Source organism: Nerophis lumbriciformis, linkage group LG39 (genome assembly GCF_033978685.3).
Source record: "Nerophis lumbriciformis linkage group LG39, RoL_Nlum_v2.1, whole genome shotgun sequence".
NCBI lineage: Eukaryota > Metazoa > Chordata > Actinopteri > Syngnathiformes > Syngnathidae > Nerophis > Nerophis lumbriciformis.
This window is the reverse complement of record NC_084586.2, coordinates 20,494,728-20,522,441: the sequence shown is the minus strand read 5'-3', so window position 1 is coordinate 20,522,441 and position 27,714 is coordinate 20,494,728. Positions and strand designations below refer to the sequence as shown.

At 38.3% G+C, this 27,714-nt stretch overlaps 1 protein-coding gene across 3 annotated transcripts in view; it reads right to left on the bottom strand.

The window, feature by feature from the left end:
* rabgap1 (RAB GTPase activating protein 1) overlaps window positions 1-27,714 on the bottom strand; it is a 244,158-nt gene that overhangs the window by 164,922 nt on the left and 51,522 nt on the right. For all 3 annotated transcript variants that reach the window (XM_061932118.1, XM_072912694.1, XM_061932119.1), the window contains 3 exons: window positions 24,995-25,158; window positions 18,200-18,310; window positions 9,271-9,337 (listed from right to left, as the gene is read on the bottom strand). In XM_061932118.1, coding sequence (XP_061788102.1) covers window positions 9,271-9,337; window positions 18,200-18,310; window positions 24,995-25,158 — 342 coding nt within the window. The remainder of the gene's footprint in view (window positions 1-9,270; window positions 9,338-18,199; window positions 18,311-24,994; window positions 25,159-27,714) is intronic.

Below are 27,714 nucleotides of genomic sequence, written 5' to 3'. Positions count from 1 at the left end.
AGAAGAAGAACAGCACAGCATTTACATATGACCCAATCCAAACAACCTTTGCCACTCAAGAACAAGAAGGAGAAGAAGAAGAACAAGAATAAGAAAGACAAGAAGAATAAATATAAGAATAAGAAGTGGAAGAAGAAGAAGAAAAAGAAGAACAAGAAGAAGAAAAAGAAGAAGAAAGATAAGAAGAATACATATAATAATAAGAAGAAGCAGAAGAAGAAGAAGAAGAAGAAGAACAAGAAGAATAAGAAAGATAAGAAGAATACATATAAGAATAAGAAGCAGAAGAAGAGGAAGAAGAAGAAGAAAATGAAGAAAAACAGCACAACATGTACATGTGACCCAATCCAAAACAACCTTTGCCACTCAAGAAGAAGAAGAAGAAAAAGAAGAACAGGAAGAAGAAAAAGAGGACGAAAAAGAGGAGGAGGAAGAATAAGAAAAAGAAGAAAAAGAAGAACAAGAAGAAGAAAAAGAAGAATAAGAAAGATAAGAAGAATACATATAATAATAATAATAATTATAAGCAGAAGAAGAAGAAGAAGAAAGATAAGAAGAATGAATATAAGAATAAGAAGCAGAAGAAGAAGAAGAAGAAAAAAAAGAAGAAAAACAGCACAGCATTTACATATGACCCAATCCAAACAACCTTTGCCACTCAAGAACAAGAAGGAGAAGAAGAAGAACAAGAAGAATAAGAAAGACAGGAAGAATAAATATAAGAATAAGAAGTGGAAGAAGAAGAAGAAAAAGAAGAACAAGAAGAAGAAAAAGAAGAAGAAGAAAGATAAGAAGAATACATATAATAATAAGAAGAAGCAGAAGAAGAAGAAGAAGAAGAAGAACAAGAAGAATAAGAAAGATAAGAAGAATAAATATAAGAATAAGAAGCAGAAGAAGAAGAAGAAGAAGAAAATGAAGAAAAACAGCACATGTACATGTGACCCAATCCAAAACAACCTTTGCCACTCAAGAAGAAGAAGAAGAAAAAGAAGAACAGGAAGAAGAAAAAGAGGACGAAAAAGAGGAGGAGGAAGAATAAGAAAAAGAAGAACAAGAAGAAGAAAAAGAAGAATAAGAAAGATAAGAAGAATACATATAATAATAATACGGTAATTATAAGCAGAAGAAGAAGAAGAAGAAAGATAAGAAGAATGAATATAAGAATAAGAAGCAGAAGAAGAAGAAGAAGAAAAAAAAGAAGAAAAACAGCACAGCATTTACATATGACCCAATCCAAACAACCTTTGCCACTCAAGAACAAGAAGGAGAAGAAGAAGAACAAGAAGAATAAGAAAGACAAGAAGAATAAATATAAGAATAAGAAGTGGAAGAAGAAGAAGAAAAAGAAGAACAGGAAGAAGAAAAAGAGGACGAAAAAGAGGAGGAGGAAGAATAAGAAAAAGAAGGAAAAGAAGAACAAGAAGAAGAAAAAGAAGAAGAAGAAAGATAAGAAGAATACATATAATAATAATAATTATAAGCAGAAGAAGAAGAAAGATAAGAAGAATGAATATAAGAATAAGAAGCAGAAGAAGAAGAAGAAGAAGAAGAAAAAAGAAGAAAAACAGCACAGCATTTACATATGACCCAATCCAAACAACCTTTGCCACTCAAGAACAAGAAGGAGAAGAAGAAGAACAAGAAGAATAAGAAAGACAAGAAGAATAAATATAAGAATAAGAAGTGGAAGAAGAAGAAGAAAAAGAAGAACAAGAAGAAGAAAAAGAAGAAGAAGAAAGATAAGAAGAATACATATAATAATAAGAAGAAGCAGAAGAAGAAGAAGAAGAAGAACAAGAAGAATAAGAAAGATAAGAAGAATAAATATAAGAATAAGAAGCAGAAGAAGAAGAAGAAGAAGAAGAAAATGAAGAAAAACAGCACAACATGTACATGTGACCCAATCCAAAACAACCTTTGCCACTCAAGAAGAAGAAGAAGAAAAAGAAGAACAGGAAGAAGAAAAAGAGGACGAAAAAGAGGAGGAGGAAGAATAAAAAAAAGAAGAAAAAGAAGAACAAGAAGAAGAAAAAGAAGAAGAAGAAAGATAAGAAGAATACATATAATAATAATAATTATAAGCAGAAGAAGAAGAAGAAGAAGAAGAAAGATAAGAAGAATGAATATAAGAATAAGAAGCAGAAGAAGAAGAAGAAGAAGAAAAAGAAGAAAAACAGCACAGCATTTACATATGACCCAATCCAAACAACCTTTGCCACTCAAGAACAAGAAGGAGAAGAAGAAGAACAAGAAGAATAAGAAAGACAAGAAGAATAAATATAAGAATAAGAAGTGGAAGAAGAAGAAGAAGAAGAAAAAGAAGAACAAGAAGAAGAAAAAGAAGAAGAAGAAAGATAAGAAGAATACATATAATAATAAGAAGAAGCAGAAGAAGAAGAAGAAGAAGAACAAGAAGAATAAGAAAGATAAGAAGAATAAATATAAGAATAAGAAGCAGAAGAAGAAGAAGAAGAAGAAGAAGAAGAAGAAGAAAATGAAGAAAAACAGCACAACATGTACATGTGACCCAATCCAAAACAACCTTTGCCACTCAAGAAGAAGAAGAAAAAGAAGAACAGGAAGAAGAAAAAGAGGACGAAAAAGAGGAGGAGGAAGAATAAGAAAAAGAAGAAAAAGAAGAACAAGAAGAAGAAAAAGAAGAATAAGAAAGATAAGAAGAATACATATAATAATAATACGGTAATTATAAGCAGAAGAAGAAGAAGAAGAAAGATAAGAAGAATGAATATAAGAATAAGAAGCAGAAGAAGAAGAAGAAGAAAAAAAAGAAGAAAAACAGCACAGCATTTACATATGACCCAATCCAAACAACCTTTGCCACTCAAGAACAAGAAGGAGAAGAAGAAGAACAGGAAGAATAAGAAAGACAAGAAGAATAAATATAAGAATAAGAAGTGGAAGAAGAAGAAGAAAAAAAGAAGAACAAGAAGAAGAAAAAGAAGAAGAAAGATAAGAAGAATACATATAATAATAAGAAGAAGCAGAAGAAGAAGAAGAAGAAGAACAAGAAGAATAAGAAAGATAAGAAGAATAAATATAAGAATAAGAAGCAGAAGAAGAAGAAGAAGAAGAAGAAGAAAATGAAGAAAAACAGCACAACATGTACATGTGACCCAATCCAAAACAACCTTTGCCACTCAAGAAGAAGAAGAAGAAAAAGAAGAACAGGAAGAAGAAAAAGAGGAGGAGGAAGAATAAGAAAAAGAAGAAAAAGAAGAACAAGAAGAAGAAAAAGAAGAATAAGAAAGATAAGAAGAATACATATAATAATAATAATTATAAGCAGAAGAAGAAGAAGAAGAAGAAAGATAAGAAGAATGAATATAAGAAGAAGAAGCAGAAGAAGAAGAAGAAAAAAAAAGAAGAAAAACAGCACAGCATTTACATATGACCCAATCCAAACAACCTTTGCCACTCAAGAACAAGAAGGAGAAGAAGAAGAACAAGAAGAATAAGAAAGACAAGAAGAATAAATATAAGAATAAGAAGTGGAAGAAGAAGAAGAAAAAGAAGAAAAAGAAGAACAAGAAGAAGAAGAAGAAAGATAAGAAGAATACATATAATAATAAGAAGAAGCAGAAGAAGAAGAAGAACAAGAAGAATAAGAAAGATAAGAAGAATAAATATAAGAAGAAGAAGCAGAAGAAGAAGAAGAAGAAGAAGAAGAAGAAGAAGAAGAAGAAGAAAAAGAAAAAGAAGAAAAACAGCACAACATGTACATGTGACCCAATCCAAAACAACCTTTGCCACTCAAGAAGAAGAAGAAAAAGAAAAACAGGAAGAAGAAAAAGAGGACGAAAAAGAGGAGGAGGAAGAATAAGAAAAAGAAGAAAAAGAAGAACAAGAAGAAGAAAAAGAAGAAGAAGAAAGATAAGAAGAATACATATAATAATAATAATAATTATAAGCAGAAGAAGAAGAAGAAGAAAGATAAGAAGAATGAATATAAGAATAAGAAGCAGAAGAAGAAGAAGGAAAAAAAAGGAAGAAAAACAGCACAGCATTTACATATGACCCAATCCAAACAACCTTTGCCACTCAAGAACAAGAAGAAGAAGAAGAAGAACAAGAAGAATAAGAAAGACAAGAAGAATAAATATAAGAATAAGAAGTGGAAGAAGAAGAAGAAAAAGAAGAACAAGAAGAAGAAGAAAGATAAGAAGAATACATATAATAATAAGAAGAAGCAGAAGAAGAAGAAGAAGAAGAAGAACAAGAAGAAGAAGAAAGATAAGAAGAATAAATATAAGAATAAGAAGCAGAAGAAGAAGAAGAAGAAGAAAATGAAGAAAAACAGCACATGTACATGTGACCCAATCCAAAACAACCTTTGCCACTCAAGAAGAAGAAGAAGAAAAAGAAGAACAGGAAGAAGAAAAAGAGGACAAAAAAGAGGAGGAGGAAGAAGAAGAAAAAGAAGAAAAAGAAGAACAAGAAGAAGAAAAAGAAGAATAAGAAAGATAAGAAGAATACATATAATAATAATACGGTAATTATAAGCAGAAGAAGAAGAAGAAGAAAGATAAGAAGAATGAATATAAGAATAAGAAGCAGAAGAAGAAGAAGAAGAAAAAAAAGAAGAAAAACAGCACAGCATTTACATATGACCCAATCCAAACAACCTTTGCCACTCAAGAACAAGAAGGAGAAGAAGAAGAACAAGAAGAATAAGAAAGACAAGAAGAATAAATATAAGAAGAAGAAGTGGAAGAAGAAGAAGAAAAAGAAGAACAAGAAGAAGAAAAAGAAGAATAAGAAAGATAAGAAGAATAAATATAAGAATAAGAAGCAGAAGAAGAAGAAGAAGAAGAAAATGAAGAAAAACAGCACAACATGTACATGTGACCCAATCCAAAACAACCTTTGCCACTCAAGAAGAAGAAGAAGAAAAAGAAGAACAGGAAGAAGAAAAAGAGGACGAAAAAGAGGAGGAGGAAGAATAAGAAAAAGAAGAAAAAGAAGAACAAAAAGAAGAAAAAGAAGAATAAGAAAGATAAGAAGAATACATATAATAATAATAATTATAAGCAGAAGAAGAAGAAGAAGAAAGATAAGAAGAATGAATATAAGAATAAGAAGCAGAAAAAGAAGAAGAAGAAGAAGAAAAAGAAGAAAAACAGCACAGCATTTACATATGACCCAATCCAAACAACCTTTGCCACTCAAGAACAAGAAGGAGAAGAAGAAGAACAAGAAGAATAAGAAACACAAGAAGAATAAATATAAGAATAAGAAGTGGAAGAAGAAGAAGAAGAAAAAGAAGAACAAGAAGAAAAACAGCACAGCATTTACATATGACCCAATCCAAAACAACCTTTGCCACTCAAGAAGAAGAAGAACAGGAAGAAGAAAAAGAGGACGAAAAAGAGGAGGAGGAAGAATAAGAAGAACAAGAACAAGAACAAGAAGGATAAGAAGAATAAATATAAGAATGAGAAGCAGAAGAAGAAGAAGAAAAACAGCACAGCATTTAATATATGACCCAATCCGAACAACCTTTGCCACTCATGAACAAGAAGAAGAAGAAGAAAAAAAGAAGAAGAAGAAAAACAGCACAGCATTTTTATATATGACCCAATGCAAACAACGTAAATAAACATGTGGTCACACATAACACAACCTCCTCACTGAACTTTGTGGATACTATACAAACATGTCACCCATTGAAATCCCCTGCAGTGCATGATGGGAAAATGACGCACATTTCTGATGGTCTACAGAACTTACTTCCAAGTAAACAAGTAGGAGTCCAACTTCAACATACTTTACATTACATATCCATTGTCATGATCATCTTGTGGGGTTTTCTGTTAGTTTTGGACTCCTTTACTTCTTGTTTGTGCACCTGTGACTTTGTTTTGGTTGCCATGGTTACTCATTGTGTTCACCTGTCTCTGATTAGTGCTCACCTGCTTCCCGAGGCCCACGACTCGGATGAGAGGCCAAATGTCTTCTGAGACAAAGCAAAGAGTCCAGTTGTGATGGACTGAGATGATAAAGACCTGAGGACTCACAGACTAATATACTAATATTACTAACTCACCAGTGCCTCCATGGAAATGCCCCCCTCTACCCAGAGGTGGGTAGTAACGCGCTACATTTACTCCGTTACATCTACTTGAGTAACTTTTGGGATAAATTGTACTTCTAAGAGTAGTTTTATTGCAACATACTTTTACTTTTACTTGAGTATATTTATAGAGAAGAAACGCTACTTTTACTCCGCTACTTTTATCTACATTCAGCTCGCTACTCGCTACTAATTTTTATCGATCTGTTAATGCACGCTTTGTTTGTTTTGGTCTGTCAGACAGACCTTCATAGTGCCTGCGTTTCAACAAATACAGTCACTGGTGACGTTTCACTCCGTTCCACCAATCAGATGCAGTCACTGGTGACGTTGGACCAATCAAACAGAGCCAGGTGGTCACATGACCTGACTTAAACAAGTTGAAAAACTTATTGGGGTGTTACCATTTAGTGGTCAATTGTACGGAATATGTACTGTACTGTGCAATCTACTAATAAAAGTTTCAATCAATCAATCAAAAGTGTGAAGGAAAAAAGACCCTTTTTTATTTCAACCGTACATCCCGTCAAAAGCCTAAAGACTGACTGCACAGTTCCTGTCTTCACAATAAAAGTGCCGCTCCATCGCGCCCGCGCTTTCAAAACAAGAGTCTCCGAAAGCCAGCGCAAACAAGCTAGCAAGCTACGGAGTTTGCCGCCAATGTATTTCTTGTAAAGTGTATAAAAACGAATATGGAAGCTGGACAAATAAGATGCCAAAAACCAACCACTTTCATGTGGTATTAGACAGAAAGGAGGAACTTTTTTCTCCTCCATTTGAAAACGTGGACGTTATCATCACTACTGTCTGATTACAATCAATGCAAGTCATCAGAATCAGGTAATACACCAACTTATATTCTAGTCTTCATGAAAGAAAGGAATCTACAGGTAAAAGCCAGTAAATTAGAATATTTTGAAAAACTTGATTTATTTCAGTAATTGCATTCAAAAGGTGTAACTTGTACATTATATTTATTCATTGCACACAGACTGATGCATTCAAATGTTTATTTCATTTAATTTTGATGATTTGAAGTGGCAACAAATGAAAATCCAAAATTCCGTGTGTCACAAAATTAGAATATTACTTAAGGCTAATACAAAAAAGGGATTTTTAGAAATGTTGGCCAACTGAAAAGTATGAAAATGAAAAATATGAGCATGTACAATACTCAATACTTGGTTGGAGCTCCTTTTGCCTCAATTACTGCGTTAATGCGGCGTGGCATGGAGTCGATGAGTTTCTGGCACTGCTCAGGTGTTATGAGAGCCCAGGTTGCTCTGATAGTGGCCTTCAACTCTTCTGCGTTTTTGGGTCTGGCATTCTGCATCTTCCTTTTCACAATACCCCACAGATTTTCTATGGGGCTAAGGTCAGGGGAGTTGGCGGGCCAATTTAGAACAGAAATACCATGGTCCGTAAACCAGGCACGGGTAGATTTTGCGCTGTGTGCAGGCGCCAAGTCCCGTTGGAACTTGAAATCTCCATCTCCATAGAGCAGGTCAGCAGCAGGAAGCATGAAGTGCTCTAAAACTTGCTGGTAGACGGCTGCGTTGACCCTGGATCTCAGGAAACAGAGTGGACCGACACCAGCTGGACTGCTGCTGAGTGATCCAAAGTCATGTTTTCTGACGAAAGCAAATTTTGCATTTCCTTTGGAAATTGAGGTCCCAGAGTCTGGAGGAAGACAGGAGAGGCACAGGATCCACGTTGCCTGAAGTCTAGTGTAAAGTTTCCACCATCAGTGATGGTTTGGGGTGCCATGTCATCTGCTGGTGTCGGTCCACTCTGTTTCCTGAGATCCAGGGTCAACGCAGCCGTCTACCAGCAAGTTTTAGAGCACTTCATGCTTCCTGCTGCTGACCTGTTCTATGGAGATGGAGATTTCAAGTTCCAACAGGACTTGGCGCCTGCACACAGCGCAAAATCTACCCGTGCCTGGTTTACGGACCATGGTATTTCTGTTCTAAATTGGCCCGCCAACTCCCCTGACCTTAGCCCCATAGAAAATCTGTGGGGTATTGTGAAAAGGAAGATGCAGAATGCCAGACCCAAAAACGCAGAAGAATTGAAGGCCACTATCAGAGCAACCTGGGCTCTCATAACACCTGAGCAGTGCCAGAAACTCATCGACTCCATGCCACGCCGCATTAACGCAGTAATTGAGGCAAAAGGAGCTCCAACCAAGTATTGAGTATTGTACATGCTCATATTTTTCATTTTCATACTTTTCAGTTGGCCAACATTTCTAAAAATCCCTTTTTTGTATTAGCCTTAAGTAATATTCTAATTTTGTGACACACGGAATTTTGGATTTTCATTTGTTGCCACTTCAAATCATCAAAATTAAATGAAATAAACATTTGAATGCAACAGTCTGTGTGCAATGAATAAATATAATGTACAAGTTACACCTTTTGAATGCAATTACTGAAATAAATCAAGTTTTTCAAAATATTCTAATTTACTGGCTTTTACCTGTATATATGATATGTGTGTGTATGTTACTCATCAGTTACTCAGTACTTGAGTAGTTTTTTCACAACATACTTTTTACTTTTACTCAAGTAAATATTTGGGTGACTACTCCTTACTTTTACTTGAGTAATAAATCTCTAAAGTAACAGTACTCTTACTTGAGTACAATTTCTGGCTACTCTACCCACCTCTGCCTCTACCTCAAACAACTGCTCACCCCCAAATCCTGCACATAACCTCCTCCAACCTCCGAGGACAAAGTTCCGAGCTGTGGGCGACCGGGCTTTCTGCTCCGCCGCTCCCAGTCTGTGGAAGGCTCTCCCTGACCCCCTGAGGACACCACAGACTGTGGATGCTTTTAAAAAAAAAGGCTTAAAAACCATTCTTTTTAGATACATGTGTGCTAGTTCTAGCTATTAGGCTGTTCTAGTATTTTTTTTTTTTTTACTATTTATTTTACTTGTTGGGGGCAGCTATTTGTGGTTCTCGCCTTGTTGTTTTTTAAATGCAATGTGAGCACTTTGAGGTTGTTTGTTCAATGTAAAGTGCTTTTACAAATAAAATCTATTATTATTATGACTATAATATCCTTTACGTTTCTGTTTGCACTTTATGGTTGTCATTTCCAGACAGAAGATACCCTTTCAACAAATCGGATGACACTTTTAGGGGCCAGGGTATAAAAGTTCACCCACCAGGTCCAGAAGATGCATGTCGCTGTTCTTCACATTCTTGCCAGGGCTCAGCAGAAGACCAAAACACCTGCAGAGTAAAACTAAATATTATTACGAGGTAAATATCATAATAACAACAGCAATCTCTCTCCCATCCCTAGATGAAGTGTACAATGCCAGGTGCCTCAAAAAGGCCCAAAACATCATAAGGGACATAACATCTCACCCTGGATATAAACTTTTTGAACTGCAGGAGATACAGGACCATAAAATGCCGGACAAACAGATTTAAGAACACTTTTACCCGAGAGCAATAGTGTCACTGAACACAAGGCATAAAAAAGAATGACTGTGCATGTGAGCTGCGTGCTTGCTAGTTTGATCTATTTATCTGAGTAACATGTTCTTTTATGTGTTATTATGAATGTGCACTAAATTAGTTTGCTTTCAATTTCGTTGTACAATGACAATAAAGATATATTCTATTCTGAAAGGGAAAAAAAATAACAATTACTATTACAACAAAATAATGAGCACAAAAAGAATTGGAATGAGAATAGGAATAGAAAGAAGAATAAGGAAACAATTATGAAGAAAAGAAGAAGAAAAAGTAAGAGAAAAACAAGAAGAAATTAAAGCTGCAAGCAGCATTGGTCGGGCCCGCGTGTTTGGCAGGTGCTAGTCCTAAGTGTCCCAATACTTTTGTCAAGTTTTAGTCCCAAGTGTCCCAATACTTTTGTCCAGTGTAAGTGTCCCAATACTTTTGTCCAGTGGTAGTCCTAAGTTTCCCAATACTGTTGTCTACTTTTAGTGGTAAGTGTCCCAATACTTTTGTCAAGTTGTAGTCCCAAGTGTCCCAATACTTTTGTCCAGTTTTCGGCTTAAGTGTCCCAATACTTTTGTCCAGTGATAGTCATAAGTGTCCCAATACTTTTGTCTAGTGTACCTACCTAGTCTGCATTGTGTGGGCACGCTGGTGCTTCCTGCTTTTAAGCAGCCATCTTAAAAAAACAGCAGCGCAGCAGCATCAGTGCAGCGGGTCTTTGAAGGGTCATAAAATCAAAACCGGAGCAGGTATTAAAACGCTGTTCTATACTTTTATACACAAGGGTTCAATCTATCTCCTGTGTTAGTTTGAAGCTGAAATGACAAACGCGCTCAGAGGAGATAGATTTTGAAGGAAGGTGACCGATTTTTACAAAAAATTTGTTTTGAAGGGGGAATAGCAAACTTCCTGTTGATTTTTGCTGGGGGGTGTCAATTTATGAAATGTAGGTCTAAGTGAGACCTACATATAGGTTTTTGTTTCATGTCTCTCCGACCTTCCCAGTGGGAGTTACAGGCAGTTTTGTCATTTTTTTTCTTCCGAGGAGCAGTTTTTTCTCCGTTTTACTCAAAAATTGCTGTAGAGCGCAATTTTTAAATTTGGGGTTAGGCTTTTTTATTAGATCACAATTTTTGCCAGTCTTGATGTGTGCGTTCAGTTTGGTGAGTTTTGAAGCGTGTTAAGGGGGTCAAATTACAGCTCAAAAAGGCAAAAGTGACTGTTTTTAGTACTTTTTTGTCTTGAAGGGGGAATAGCCAACTTCCTGTTGATTTTTGCCCGAGAATATACTATTATGAAAGCTAGGTCTAAGTCAGACCTACATAAAGGTTTTTGTTTCATGTCTCTCCGACCTTCCTAGTGGGAGTTACAGGCAGTCTAGTCTTTTTTTTTTCCTAGGGGGCGCTAGAGCGCAATTTTGAGTTTTGGGGTTTGGTTTTTTGATAAAAAGTTTTGCCGTTTATTACTGATGAGTGACTGTTTTTAGTACTTTTTTGTCTTGAAGGGGGAATAGCCAACTTCCTGTTGATTTTTGCCCGAGAATATACTATTATGAAAGCTAGGTCTAAGTCAGACCTACATAAAGGTTTTTGTTTCATGTCTCTCCGACCTTCCTAGTGGGAGTTACAGGCAGCCTAGTTTTTTTTTCTCCCTAGGGGGCGCTAGAGCGCAATTTTGAGTTTTGGGGTTTGGTTTTTTGATAAAAAGTTTTGCCGTTTATTACTGATGTGTGTGTAAAATTTGGTGAGTTTTGAAGCATGCTAAGGGGGTCAAATTACAGCGCAAAGTTGCGGAATAATAATAATAATAATAAAACCTTAGAAATTCAATAGGTCCTTATGTCCCATTGCATAAGGACTCCCTTCGGGAATCCTTTTGCAATGGGCCATTGCGGGCCCTAATTAAAGCTGCAAGCAGCATTGGTCGGGCCCGCGTATTTGGCAGGTGCTAGTCCTAAGTGTCCCAATACTTTTGTCAAGTTTTAGTCCCAAGTGTCCCAATACTTTTGTCCAGTGTAAGTGTCCCAATACTTTTGTCCAGTGGTAGTCCTAAGTTTCCCAATACTGTTGTCTACTTTTAGTGGTAAGTGTCCCAATATTTTTGTCAAGTTGTAGTCCAAAGTGTCCCAATACTTTTGTCCAGTTTTCGGCTTAAGTGTCCCAATACTTTTGTCCAGTGATAGTCATAAGTGTCCCAAGACTTTTGTCTAGTGTACCTACCTAGTCTGCATTGTGTGGGCACGCTGGTGCTTCCTGCTTTTAAGCAGCCATCTTAAAAAAAACAGCAGCGCAGCAGCATCAGTGCAGCGGGGGTCTTTGAAGGGTCATAAAATCAAAACCGGAGCAGGTATTAAAACGCTGTTCTATACTTTTATACACAAGGGTTCAATCTATCTCCTGTGTTAGTTTGAAGCCGAAATGACAAACGCGCTCAGAGGAGATATATTTTGAAGGAAGATGACCGGTTTTTACAAAAAATTTGTTTTGAAGGGGGAATAGCAAACTTCCTGTTGATTTTCGCTGGGGGTTGTCAATTTATAAAATGTAGGTCTAAGTGAGTGTCTCCGACCTTCCCAGTGGGAGTTACAGGCAGTTTTGTCATTTTTTTCTTCCGAGGAGCAGTTTTTTCTCCGTTTTATTCAAAAATTGCTGTAGAGCGCAATTTTTAAATTTGGGGTTAGGTTTTTTTATTAGATCACAATTTTTGCCAGTCTTGATGTGTGTGTTCAGTTTGGTGAGTTTTGAAGCGTGTTAAGGGGGTCAAATTACAGCTCAAAAAGGCAAAAGTGACTGTTTTTAGTACTTTTTTGTCTTGAAGGGGGAATTGCCAACTTCCTGTTGATTTTTGCCCGAGGAAATTAATTAATGAAAAGTAGGGCTAAGTGAGCCCTACATAGAGGTTTTTGTTTCATGTCTCTACAACATTCGTACTGGGAGTTATAAGCAGTTTTCTTTCTAGGGGGCGCTAGAGCGCAATTTTGAGTTTTGGGGTTCGTTTTTTTTTGTTAAAAGACAATTTTCGCAGGTCCTCATGTGTGGGTCAAATATGGTGAGTTTTGAAGCATGTTAAGTGGGTCAAATTAGTGCTCAAAGAGGCGGCGGAAGAAGAATAAAACCTTAGAAAAACAATAGGTCCTTATGTCCCATTGTAAAAGGACTCCCGTTGGGATTCCTTTTACAATGGGCCATGCGGGCCCTAATTAGGAGAACAGGGAAAAGGAGAACAGGGGGAAAATTAGGGGAAAAAGGAATTAGAAAAGGAATAAGAAGCAGAAGAAAAACAATAAGAGGAACATTAAAGCTGCAAGCAGCATTGGTCGGGCCCGCGTATTTGGCAGGTGCTAGTCCTAAGTGTCCCAATACTTTTGTTCAGTTTTCGTCATAAGTGTCCAAATACTTTTGTCTACTTTTAGTCCGAATTGTCCCAAGACTTTTGTCTAGTGTACCTACCTTGTCTGCATTGTGTGGGCACGCTGGTGCTTCCTGCTTTTAAGCAGCCTTCTTGAAAAAACAGCAGCATCAGCGCAGCGGCTCTTTGAAGGGTCATAAAATCAAAACCGGAGCCGGTATTAAAACTCTTTCGATAAAAAAAGGGTTCAATCTCTCTCCTGTGTTAGTTTGAAGCCGAAACAACAAACACGCTCAGAGGAGATAATGTTTGAAGAAAGGTGACCGGTTTTTACAAAAATGTTGTGTTGAAGGGGGAATAGCAAGCTTCTTGTAGATTTTTGCTGGGGATTGTCAATTTATGAAATGTAGGTCTAAGTGAGACCTACGGAGAGGATTTTGTTTCATGTCTCTCCGACCTTCCCAGTGGGAGTTACAGGCAGTTTTGTCATTTTTTTCTTCCGAGGAGCAGTTTTTTCTCCGTTTTATTCAAAAATTGCTCTAGAGCGCAATTTTTAAATTTGGGGTTAGGTTTTTTTATTAGATCACAATTTTTGCCAGTCCTGATGTGTGCGTTCAGTTTGGTGAGTTTTGAAGCGTGTAAAGGGGGTCAAATTACAGCTCAAAAAGGCAAAAGTGACTGTTTTTAGTACTTTTTGTCTTAAAGGGGGAATTGCCAACTTCCTGTTGATTTTTGCCCGAGGAAATTAATTAATGAAAAGTAGGGCTAAGTGAGCCCTACATAGAGGTTTTTGTTTCATGTCTCTACAACATTCATACTGGGAGTTATAAGCAGTTTTCTTTCTAGGGGGCGCTAGAGCGCAATTTTGAGTTTTGGGGTTCGGTTTTTTTTGTTAAAAGACAATTTTCGCAGGTCAAATATGGTGAGTTTTGAAGCATGTTAAGTGGGTCAAATTAGTGCTCAAATAGGCGGCGGAAGAATAATAAAACCTTAGAAAAACAATAGGTCCTTATGTCCCATTGCAAAAGGACTCCCGTTGGGATTCCTTTTACAATGGGCCATGCGGGCCCTAATTAGGAGAACAGGGAAAAGGAGAACAGGGGGAAAATTAGGGGAAAAAGGAATTAGAAAAGGAATAAGAAGCAGAAGAAAAACAATAAGAGGAACATTAAAGCTGCAAGCAGCATTGGTCGGGCCCGCGTATTTGGCAGGTGCTAGTCCTAAGTGTCCCAATACTTTTGTTCAGTTTTCGTCATAAGTGTCCCAATACTTTTGTCTACTTTTAGTCCGAATTGTCCCAATACTTTTGTCTAGTGTACCTACCTAGTCTGCATTGTGTGGGCACGCTGGTGCTTCCTGCTTTTAAGCAGCCTTCTTGAAAAAACAGCAGCATCAGCGCAGCGGCTCTTTGAAGGGTCATAAAATCAAAACCGGAGCCGGTATTAAAACTCTTTCGATAACTTTTAATCAAAAGGGTTCAATCTCTCTCCTGTTAGTTTGAAGCCGAAACAACAAACACGCTCAGAGGAGATAATGTTTGAAGAAAGGTGACCGGTTTTTACAAAAATGTTGTGTTGAAGGGGGAATAGCAAGCTTCTTGTAGATTTTTGCTGGGGATTGTCAATTTATGAAATGTAGGTCTAAGTGAGACCTACGGAGAGGATTTTGTTTCATGTCTCTCCGACCTTCCCAGTGGGAGTTACATGCAGTTTTGTCATTTTTTTCTTCCGAGGAGCAGTTTTTTCTCCGTTTTATTCAAAAATTGCTGTAGAGCGCAATTTTTAAATTTGGGGTTAGGTTTTTTTATTAGATCACAATTTTTGCCAGTCTTGATGTGTGCGTTCAGTTTGGTGAGTTTTGAAGCGTGTTAAGGGGGTCAAATTACAGCTCAAAAAGGCAAAAGTGACTGTTTTTAGTACATTTTTGTCTTGAAGGGGGAATTGCCAACTTCCTGTTGATTTTTGCCCGAGGAAATTAATTAATGAAAAGTAGGGCTAAGTGAGCCCTACATAGAGGTTTTTGTTTCATGTCTCTACAACATTCGTACTGGGAGTTATAAGCAGTTTTCTTTCTAGGGGGCGCTAGAGCGCAATTTTGAGTTTTGGGGTTCGGTTTTTTTGTTAAAAGACAATTTTCGCAGGTCAAATATGGTGAGTTTTGAAGCATGTTAAGTGGGTCAAATTAGTGCTCAAAGAGGCGGCGGAATAATAATAAAACCTTAGAAAAACAATAGGTCCTTATGTCCCATTGCAAAAGGACTCCCGTTGGGATTCCTTTTACAATGGGCCATGCGGGCCCTAATTAGGAGAACAGGGAAAAGGAGAACAGGGGGAAAATTAGGGGAAAAAGGAATTAGAAAAGGAATAAGAAGCAGAAGAAAAACAATAAGAGGAACATTAAAGCTGCAAGTAGCATTGGTCGGGCCCGCGTATTTGGCAGGTGCTAGTCCTAAGTGTCCCAATACTTTGAAGGGGGAATAGCAAACTTCCTGTTGATTTTTGCTGGGGGGTGTCAATTTATGAAATGTAGGTCTAAGTGAGACCTACATATAGGTTTTTGTTTCATGTCTCTCCGACCTTCCCAGTGGGAGTTACAGGCAGTTTTGTCAGTTTTTTCATCCGAGGAGCAGTTTTTTGTGCGTTTTATTCAAAAAATTGCGCTAGAGCACAATTTTTAAATTTGGGGTTAGGTTTTTTTATTAGATCACAATTTTTGCCAGTCCTGATGTGTGTGTCCAGTTCGGTGAGTTTTGAAGCATGTTAAGGGGGTCAAATTACAGCTCAAAGAGGCAAAAGTGACTGTTTTTAGTAGTTTTTTGTCTTGAAAGGGGAATTGCCAACTTTCTGTTGATTTCTGCCCAAGGATGTACAATTATGAGAACTAGGTCTAAGTCAGACCTACATAGAGAATTTTGTTTCATGTCTTTCCGACCTTCCTAGTGGGGGTTACAGGCAGTCTAGTTCTTTTTTTTTCCTAGGGGGCGCTAGAGCGCAATTTTGAGTTTTGGGGTTCGGTTTTTTCATTAAAAGACAATTTTCACAGGTCCTGATGTTTGGGTCAAATATGGTGAGTTTTGAAGCATGTTAAGTGGGTCAAATTAGTGCTCAAAGAGGCGGCCGGTATAATAATAATAAAACCTTACAAATTCAATAGGTCCTTATGTCCCATTGCATAAGGACTCCCTTTGGGATTCCTTTTACAATGGGCCATGCGGGCCCTAATAAAACCTTAGAAAAACAATAGGTCCTTATGTCCCATTGCAAAAGGACTCCCGTTGGGATTCCTTTTACAATGGGCCATGCGGGCCCTAATAAAACCTTAGAAAAACAATAGGTCCTTATGTCCCATTGCAAAAGGACTCCCGTTGGGATTCCTTTTACAATGGGCCATGCGGGCCCTAATAAAACCTTAGAAAAACAATAGGTCCTTATGTCCCATTGCAAAAGGACTCCCGTTGGGATTCCTTTTACAATGGGCCATGCGGGCCCTAATAAAACCTTAGAAAAACAATAGGTCCTTATGTCCCATTGCAAAAGGACTCCCGTTGGGATTCCTTTTACAATGGGCCATGCGGGCTCTAATAAAACCTTAGAAAAACAATAGGTCCTTATGTCCCATTGCAAAAGGACTCCCGTTGGGATTCCTTTTACAATGGGCCATGCGGGCCCTAATTAGGAGAACAGGGAAAAGGAGAACAGGGGGAAAATTAGGGGAAAAAGGAATTAGAAAAGGAATAAGAAGCAGAAGAAAAACAATAAGAGGAACATAAACCAGAATAGGAACATGAACAGGAGAAAGAATGAGAAGAACTACCGTATTTTCCGCACTATTAGCCGCACCTAAAAACCACAAATTTACTCAAAAGCTGACAGTGCGGCTTTTAACCCGGTGCGCTTTATATATGGATTAATATTGAGATTCATTTTCATAAAGTTTCGGTCTCGCAACTACGGTAAACAGCCGCCATCTTTTTTCCCCGTAGAAGAGGAAGTGCTTCTTCTTCTATGCAAGCAACCGCCAAGGTAAGCACCCGCCCCCATAGAACAGGAAGCGCTTCTTCTTCTACTGTAAGCAACCACCCGCCCGCGTAGAAGGAGAAAAAGCGCGCGGATATTACGTTTCATTTCCTTTGTGTGTTTACATCTGTAAAGACCACAAAATGGCTCCTACTAAGCGACAGATTTCTGGTTCATGAAAAGACGCAATCTCTCCATCCGCACACGGACTACTATTTCACAGCAACTGCCTAAAGACTTTCAAGAAAAGCTGGCTACTTTCCGTGCATATTGTAAAAACAAGATAGCTGAAAAAAAGATCCGGCCAGAGAACATTATCAACATGGACGAGGTTCCACTGACTTTTGATATTCCTGTGAACCGCACTGTGGATACAACGGGAGCACGTACGGTGAATATTCGCACCACAGGGAATGAGAAGTCATCCTTCACTGTGGTTCTAGCTTGCCATGCTAATGGCCAGAAACTTCCACCCATGGTGATATTCAAAAGGAAGACCTTGCCAAAAGAGACCTTTCCAGCCGGCGTCATCATAAAAGCTAACTCGAAGGGATGGATGGATGAAGAAAAGATGAGCGAGTGGTTAAGGTAAGTTTACGCGAAGAGGCCGGGTGGCTTTTTTCACGCAGCTCCGTCCATGTTGATATACGACTCCATGCGCGCCCACATCACGCTGGTTTTTAATATATTATTAAAGTTTGACTGACCTATCTGACTGTTTTTTTGACATTCCTTTAGCGCAGTTAGATGCGGCTTATAACACGGGGCGGCTTATAGGTGGACAAAGTTTTGAAATATGCCGTTCATTGAAGGCGCGGCTTATAACCCAGGGCGCCTTATGGTGCGGAAAATACGGTACAAAAACAAGAACATGAAGAAGAAAAAGAAGAAGAAAAATCATCCATCCATCCAATTTCTTCCGCTTCTCCGAGGTGGGATCGCGGGGGCAGCAGCCTAAGCAGAGAAGCCCAGACTTCAGTCACTTTGTCCAGCTCCTCCCGGGGCGTTTCCAGGCCAGCCAGGAGACATAGTCTTCCCAACGTGTGTCCTGGGGCGGACCTAGGGAGGTGTTTAGGGGCCTCATCTGGCTCCTCTCCATGTGGAGGAGCAGCGGCTTGACTTTGATCTCCTCCCGAGTGACAGATCTTCTCACCCTATCTCCAAGGGAGAGCCCCGCCACCCGGCGGAGGAAACTCATTTGGGCCGCTCGTACCCGTGAGCGAGCTAAGAGGCTAGCAGGAGTGTTTGTTATGATCAATACCTCTCGATGGCCAGCTCCTTGTTGGACGTCTGCTGCACATAGATGACTATTTTCTTGCCCATGCCTGCACGCAGCTTGAAGCTCTGCTTGTCCTTGTCCTTGGCCACAGCGCTGGTAGGAGGAGAAGGACATCCATCACCAGTGAAAGCACAAAAGCAACATGGAGATATTAACACAATCACGCTCCATTTTCATGAAATGAAGACTTTCCTCCACTAAACTACACAAGACAAGATGTTAGAGATGCGCGGTTTGCGGGCACAACCGCGGAGTCCGCGGATTATCCGCGGATCGGGCGGATGAAATTAAAAAAAAATTAGATTTTATCCGCGGGTCGGGTCGGGTCGGGTCGGGTCGGGCGATTGAAATAAAAAAAATTAGATTTTAAATAGATTCAGGCGGGTGGCAGTTAAACCAATTGTGAAATATATATACATAGTTAAATGTTGTTACCCACATACGAAAAACGAGCAGGCACCTGCAGCATATGCCACAACAGAAGAAAAAAAAAGAAAAGAGATGGACACTTTTACGGAGCGGAGAAGGGACGCCTCGCCGGGGTCCGGGACCGAGGCCCCTTCCCCCGAGAGGGCCCCACCGGGAGCCGTAGCTGAGGCGATCCGCGAGAAGGGCCCGACGCACGTCCAGGGTCACCACCGCGCCCACCGCACCGACACCCCGCCTCGTCCGCCTTCGCCGCGGCCGGCGTCACACGCAGCAGGTAAGCAGCTTACCTGCCCGCCACCCCCGTGGCCGGGGGCTGGTAACAGGGGGTCACTCCGCGCGATCCGCCCGCGCAGCTTACCTGCCCGCCACCCCTGTTGCCGGGGGCGCGTAACAGGGGTAACTCCGCGCGCAGTGCGCTCACGAAAGGGGTGGGGCTCACCCTGGTTGGAAGTCGGAACCCGCTAAGGAGTGTGTAACAACCCACCTGCCGAATCAACTAACCCTGAAAATGGATGGCGCTGGAGCGTCGGGCCCATATACCCGGCCGTCGCCGGCAGCGAGATGCGCTTGGAGGTGCGCTCAGCGCGGCTCCCATATGATTGCGCACTGGTGTGCGTCTGGGTCGTGACAGCGTGGCACGCGAATGTCTGTGCTGCATTGGATCAGTCACCTTTCTTTAACAGGCAAAAGATTTATAACCTCACCATATCTGCCAACTTTTGAAATCAGAAAAACCTAGTAGCCAGGGTCCAAGGGCCGCAGGCCCCGGTAGGTCCAGGACAAAGTCCTGGTGGAGGGTTCAGGGCTTCGCCCCCCCTCCCCCCCGCAAAATGATTATTAGCATTCAGACAGGTTAAAATGTTGCTAAAACCATCACTTTTCTATCAGTCACAGTGACTTTTCAAAACAAAAATATTACAGCAAAAATCATATGGGTTGATTGACATGTTTATTCTGTAAGCTAACTTCAATAGTTTGAAATTATTTTGACAGTTAATGCCAGTTATCCTGTCAACCTTTCACAAGACTTCAATTTGTTAATTGAAAGTATAAACAGTATAAACACTTTTTACAGTAAACAAATGGTAAAACAGTACTAAACAATTCCATAAAAAAAAAAAAATTGGTGTCATTATTAACTTTCTGTCCAAGCTTGTATAATCTACTGCCTTGTTCAATTGTAAAAAATATTCTGTGCCTAAAATTCACATTTCTATCACAATTATCATACTGTAAACATGGTAAGCTAACTTCATTAAAATTAATAGTCCTGTCAATAGCATGGAATTACAATTCAAATGTAGTTTTTTTGTAAGCCTTTCAAAAGAATTCAAAATATGAAAAATTAATGAAAATTAATTGAAGCCATCAGACACTTGAAAAGTGGCACATCACATCTCTAATGTAATCATTTGAACTTTTCAACAGAAATAGCACTGCAAAAATATTAAGGACATACTTCTGTATTTTGGTAGTTATGCTGTCAACATTTAACACGATTTCTTCAACTTGGACTTGAAAGCATAAATAGTATAAACACTTTTAACAGTATAACAGTACCAAACAATTCCAATAGATAACATTGGTGTCATTACCTTTTTGTGGCTAAAATCCAAATGTATTCTATCAGATTGATCATACTGCAAAAATGATATGGTAACTTTATAAGTTTACTTGAAGTGGCATAAAACACTGAAAGTGATTGTTCCTATAACCCCTTTGTTTTAAATGTTGTATGCCACTTCAAGTTGTCAAAGACTGCTGTGAAATACAGCCGACAGGATTGCGCAACAAACACGAAGCAAGGCCAAAGCGCATGCATGGTGCAGGAGAACAAAGGACTTCTTTCATTTAAGGTTTGTGATAAACCATCAAACTCATTCGTTAAAAGGACTCTATAGTAATATAAAGCGAATTTTTCTGGACATTATCATGCAAGAAAAGTTTATTTTTGGGACCGCGATCACCGCGTAATGATTTTTAAAGGTTGCATTACAAACATTTAACTGTCCCATGTGATCAGCCAGTGCGATTGGAAGTCCATGCTCAATTATTGCCTCCGTAAATAAAACTTCGGCATTTATCACATCCAAAGAATCTGTTTGGGCGACGAAAAACGTTGAAAGTTTTCCACTTGTATCGCTAGCAACGGCATTAGACTTGTGTTTTTTTGTCCCAACGTGGTCTTTTACATCGCTAATTCCTCCGTGTCCGATCGAAAAATCTTGTCTGCACAAGGTGCAATTCGCGTAGTTTTCACCCTTTTTTTTTTTTAAATGAATGAAAAACCGTATTTTTTATCACTGCAACCGTAACCCGGAATAGGTTGATGAAAACCGTACGAATTACGGGAAAACCGGAGTAGTTGGCAGGTATGCCTCACTAATGCCTTGCATCGTCTATATTAGATATATAACAACGGGCGGATGGCGGGCGGGTGCAGGTCTGATCAAATGTTACATCGGGTGGATGGCGGATGGTTGACGACTTTCTGATGCGGTTGCGGATGAAATAATTGCCTATCCGCGCATCTCTACAAGATGTCAATTAAATACAATATTCAACACATTTGAAGACCATATGTTAGAGAATCTTCCAAGCCAGGGGGCATCCAAACTGTGGCCATTAGCGCCACATTCTAAAACATACTCTTAAAAAGTGTAATAAAAGAGCAAACAGGTGAAATGTAACAAGAACAAGTTGCAATGTTGACTCTTTAAAACCAGCATTACTCAAAAATAATAATGAAGCAAAATCAATTACTTCACGTCAAATATTTACACTTTATTTATTTACTAATTATTACACTTTCAAATATTTGGGGGGAAAATATTGCATATTTTGTCATACATTTTGCAATATACAACAAAAACAAATGTTAAATATTAAAATGGCAGTTAGATCTCAAGCTGACCTCAAGACTTAAGCGTTGAAATGTTCAAAAAAATGTATCAATTATTTCTAAACACTTTTATGAGTGGGATCCAAAAGTGTTTAAAATATTTATTTTTAAACTGTCATTCCTCAAAAAAATTATAATTAATCAAAATCAATATTTTTATGAATTATTGACCTTCAATTACGTCACATCAAATATTTACACTTTATTTATTTACTAATAATTACTCTTTTAAATATTTTGGGGGAAAATATTGCATATTTTGTCATACATTGTGCTTTTTGCTATATAAAACAACAAAATATATTTAAATTAAAATGACGGCTAGATCTCAAGTTGAAATGTTCAAAACAATGTATCAATTATTTCTAAACACTTTTATGAGTGGGATCCAAAAGTGTTTAAAATATTTATTTTTAAACTGTCATTCCTCAAAAAATAATAATTAATCAAAATCAATATTTTTATGAATTATTGACCTTCAATTACGTCACATCAAATATTTACACTTTATTTATTTACTAATAATTACACTTTCGAATATTTTGGGGGGAAAATATTGCATATTTTGTCATACATTTTGCTTTTTGCTATATAAAACAAAAACAAATGTTAAAAATTAAAATGGCAATTAGATCTCAAGCTGACCTCAAGACTTAAGCGTTGAAATGTTCAAAACAATGTATCAATTATTTCTAAACACTTTTATGAGTGGGATCCAAAAGTGTTTAAAATATTTATTTTTAAACTGTCATTCCTCAAAAAATTATAACTAATCAAAATCAATATTTTCATGAATTATTGACCTTCAATTACTTCACATCAAATATTTACACTTTATTTATTTACTAATAATTACACTTTCGTATATTTTGGGGGAAAATATTGCATATTTTGTCATACATTTTGCTTTTTGCTATTTAAAAAAACAAAATATATTTAAATTAAAATGACGGCTAGATCTCAAGTTGAAATGTTCAAAACAATGTATCAATTATTTCTAAACACTTTTATGAGTGGGATCCAAAAGTGTTTAAAATATTTGTTTTTAAACTGTCATTCCTCAAAAAATAAAAATGAATCAAAATCAATATTGTTGTGAATGATTGACCTATTCAAGGCTTTAATGACGTCACATCAAATATAGCATATGATGTCGTAAATTTTGCCATATGAAAAAAGGGTAAAAAAATACAAAACATTTTTATAAAAATCATAATGGAGGGATAGATCTAAAGACTAACGCATTGAAAGTTTAAAAAAAATGTAGGATTTATTTTTAAACACTTCATAAATAGGATCTAAAAGGGCCCCACTCATAAAAGTGTTCAAAATAAAAAGTAGTCAATAAGACTGTCATTTCTCCAAAAAATAAAAATGAATCAAACTCAATGTTATGAACTCTTGAAGTAATTGAGCCTCCAATGATTTTACATGAAATATCACACTTTGACATTTTGGGAGAAAATATTGCATATTTTGTCAGTTTCATAAAACAGGGCTTTGACAAAAAGTGCATAAAATGTTGAAAAAGAAATAATGTTTTATTGACAGACCAGAAATTTAAGCGTATCAACAATTTTTTTAAATAATATCAGACTTATTTTTAAAATTTTCTGACAAAGACCCTTCTGGGTCGCTTGGACCAAATTTAAAAAAAATAATGTATACAGGTAAAAGCCAGTAAATTAGCATATTTTGAAAAACTTGATTTATTTCAGTAATTGCATTCAAAAGGTGTAACTTGTACATTATATTTATTCATTGCACACAGACTGATGCATTCAAATGTTTATTTCATTTAATTTTGATGATTTGAAGTGGCAACAAATGAAAATCCAAAATTCCGTGTGTCACAAAATTAGAATATTACTTAAGGCTAATACAAAAAAGGGATTTTTAGAAATGTTGGTCAACTGAAAAGTATGAAAATGAAAAATATGAGCATGTACAATACTCAATACTTGGTTGGAGCTCCTTTTGCCTCAATTACTGCGTTAATGCGGCGTGGCATGGAGTCGATGAGTTTCTGGCACTGCTCAGGTGTTATGAGAGCCCAGGTTGCTCTGATAGTGGCCTTCAACTCTTCTGCGTTTTTGGGTCTGGCATTCTGCATCTTCCTTTTCACAATACCCCACAGATTTTCTATGGGGCTAAGGTCAGGGGAGTTGGCGGGCCAATTTAGAACAGAAATACCATGGTCCGTAAACCAGGCACGGGTAGATTTTGCGCTGTGTGCAGGCGCCAAGTCCTGTTGGAACTTGAAATCTCCATCTCCATAGAGCAGGTCAGCAGCAGGAAGCATGAAGTGCTCTAAAACTTGCTGGTAGACGGCTGCGTTGACCCTGGATCTCAGGAAACAGAGTGGACCGACACCAGCAGATGACATGGCACCCCAAACCATCACTGATGGTGGAAACTTTACACTAGACTTCAGGCAACGTGGATCCTGTGCCTCTCCTGTCTTCCTCCAGACTCTGGGACCTCGATTTCCAAAGGAAATGCAAAATTTGCTTTCGTCCGAAAACATGACTTTGGACCACTCAGCAGCAGTCCAGCTGGTGTCGGTCCACTCTGTTTCCTGAGATCCAGGGTCAACGCAGCCGTCAACCAGCAAGTTTTAGAGCACTTCATGCTTCCTGCTGCTGACCTGCTCTATGGAGATGGAGATTTCAAGTTCCAACAGGACTTGGCGCCTGCACACAGCGCAAAATCTACCCTTGCCTGGTTTACGGACCATGGTATTTCTGTTCTAAATTGGCCCGCCAACTCCCCTGACCTTAGCCCCATAGAAAATCTGTGGGGTATTGTGAAAAGGAAGATGCAGAATGCCAGACCCAAAAACGCAGAAGAGTTGAAGGCCACTATCAGAGCAACCTGGGCTCTCATAACACCTGAGCAGTGCCAGAAACTCATCGACTCCATGCCACGCCGCATTAACGCAGTAATTGAGGCAAAAGGAGCTCCAACCAAGTATTGAGTATTGTACATGCTCATATTTTTCATTTTCATACTTTTCAGTTGGCCAACATTTCTAAAAATCCCTTTTTTGTATTAGCCTTAAGTAATATTCTAATTTTGTGACACACGGAATTTTGGATTTTCATTTGTTGCCACTTCAAATCATCAAAATTAAATGAAATAAACATTTGAATGCATCAGTCTGTGTGCAATGAATAAATATAATGTACAAGTTACACCTTTTGAATGCAATTACTGAAATAAATCAAGTTTTTCAAAATATTCTAATTTACTGGCTTTTACCTGTATATTGGTTTTGGAAGTGAAAAACATCAAAATGCTTTGATTTTCCAGTGTGCGGCCCACAGTGGAAAAAGTTTGGACACCCTTGATCCAATAAATATGATCTAATTCAATCCTGAATCTTAATACTGCTTTTCCTTTTCTTATTTCATTTCACTTGTTGTTTCCCACACTGCCGTGAGTACCTGAAGGTGCCCTTGCCGTCGTCCTCCTTGATCTCCAGGCTGACGGTGAAGGTAAACAAGTCGCTGTCCGGCGTCAGCGGCGCGGCCTGATGGGACGCCGCCAGCGCCGCCTTCTTAGCTGAGCGGCGGAAGGCGGTGGCGAAGCTGTACAGAATCCTGCTCACCTGCGCAGCACAAACAAAACTGTACAGAATCCTGCTCACCTGCGCAGCACAAACAAAGCCGTATGAAGACATTCCAGTATTACTACATTTTCATTTCTTAAGATTTGATTATTTCTATTAATTTATCTCTGTTGTTGCTGTTTTTGTTTGTACTGTTTGTATTTGAACCAAGTCAAGCACTCCACATTAAATGTACCGACTCACTTGGGCTGTCAATCTTTCATCCGCTTCAATTCTTGAGGCTAACCAGTCCATTCAGACCGCTCGTATCGCACATGATATCACAATTTACATGCCAGTCGATATCAATCCTTCTTTGGTTGTGTGATATCAGGCCAATATTAGTATAACAAGTGTCCATTTGTGAGGTTTTTCCCACATCCATCCACACAATCTTTATGGCTCATTTGTGCGGTTTTACCCATATCCATCCACAATCTTTTTGGTTCATTTGTGAGGTTTTTCCCACATCCATCCACACAATCTTTTTGGTTCACTTGTGAGGTTTTTCCCACATCCATCCACACAATCTTTATGGCTCATTTGTGCGGTTTTACCACATCCATCCACACAATCTTTTTGGTTCATTTGTGAGGTTTTTCCCACATCCATCCACACAATCTTTTTGGTTCACTTGTGAGGTTTTTCCCACATCCATCCACACAATCTTTTTGGTTAATTTGTGAGGTTTTTCCCACATCCATCAAAACAATCTTTTTGGTTCACTTGTGAGGTTTTTCCCACATCCATCCACACAATCTTGTTGGTTCATTTGTGAGGTTTTTCCCACATCCATCCAATCAATCTGTATGGTTCATTTGTGAGGTTTTTCCCACATCCATCCACACAATCTTTTTGGGTCATTTGTGAGGTTTTCCCACATCCATCCACACAATCTTTTTAGTTCATTTGTGAGGTTTTTCCCACATCCATCCACACAATCTTTTTGGTTCATTTGTGAGGTTTTTCCCACATCCATCCAATCAATCTTTTTGGTTCATTTATGTGGTTTTTCCCACATACATCCAATCAATCTGTTTGGCTCATTTGTGAGGTTTTTCCCACATCCATCCACACAATCTTTTTGGTTAATTTGTGAGGTTTTTCCCACATCCATCAAAACAATCTTTTTGGTTCACTTGTGAGGTTTTTCCCACATCCATCCACACAATCTTGTTGGTTCATTTGTGAGGTTTTTCCCACATCCATCCAATCAATCTGTATGGTTCATTTGTGAGGTTTTTCCCACATCCATCCACACAATCTTTTTGGTTCATTTGTGAGGTTTTTCCCACATCCATCCACACAATCTTTTTGGTTCACTTGTGAGGTTTTTCCCACATCCATCCACACAATCTTTTTGGTTAATTTGTGAGGTTTTTCCCACATCCATCAAAACAATCTTTTTGGTTCACTTGTGAGGTTTTTCCCACATCCATCCACACAATCTTGTTGGTTCATTTGTGAGGTTTTTCCCACATCCATCCAATCAATCTGTATGGTTCATTTGTGAGGTTTTTCCCACATCCATCCACACAATCTTTTTGGGTCATTTGTGAGGTTTTCCCACATCCATCCACACAATCTTTTTAGTTCATTTGTGAGGTTTTTCCCACATCCATCCACACAATCTTTTTGGTTCATTTGTGAGGTTTTTCCCACATCCATCCAATCAATCTTTTTGGTTCATTTGTGTGGTTTTTCCCACATACATCCAATCAATCTGTTTGGCTCATTTGTGAGGTTTTTCCCACATCCATCCACACAATCTTTTTGGTTAATTTGTGAGGTTTTTCCCACATCCATCAAAACAATCTTTTTGGTTCACTTGTGAGGTTTTTCCCACATCCATCCACACAATCTTGTTGGTTCATTTGTGAGGTTTTTCCCACATCCATCCAATCAATCTGTATGGTTCATTTGTGAGGTTTTTCCCACATCCATCCACACAATCTTTTTGGTTCACTTGTGAGGTTTTTCCCACATCCATCCAATCAATCTTTTTGGTTCATTTGTGAGGTTTTTCCCACATCCAACCACACAATCTTTTTGGTTCACTTGTGAGGTTTTTACCACATCCAACCACACAATCTTGTTGGTTCATTTGTGTGTTTTTACCCACATCCATCCAGTCAATCTGTTTGGTTCATTTGTGAGGTTTTTCCCACATCCATCCACACACTATTTTTGGTTCGCTTGTGAGGTTCTACCACATCCATTCAATCAATCTTTTTGGTTCACTTGTGAGGTTTTTCCCACATCCATCCACACAATCTTTTTGGTTCATTCGTGAGGTTTTTCCCACATCCATCCACAATCTTTTTGGTTCATTTGTGAGGTTTTTCCCACATCCATCCACAATCTTTTTGGTTCATTTGTGAGGTTTTTCCCACATCCATCCACAATCTTTTTGGTTCATTTGTGAGGTTTTTCCCACATCCATCCACAATCTTTTTGGTTCATTTGTGAGGTTTTTCCCACATCCATCCACACAATCTTTATGGTTCATTTGTGAGGTTTTCCCCACATCCATCCACACAATCTTTTTGGTTCAAT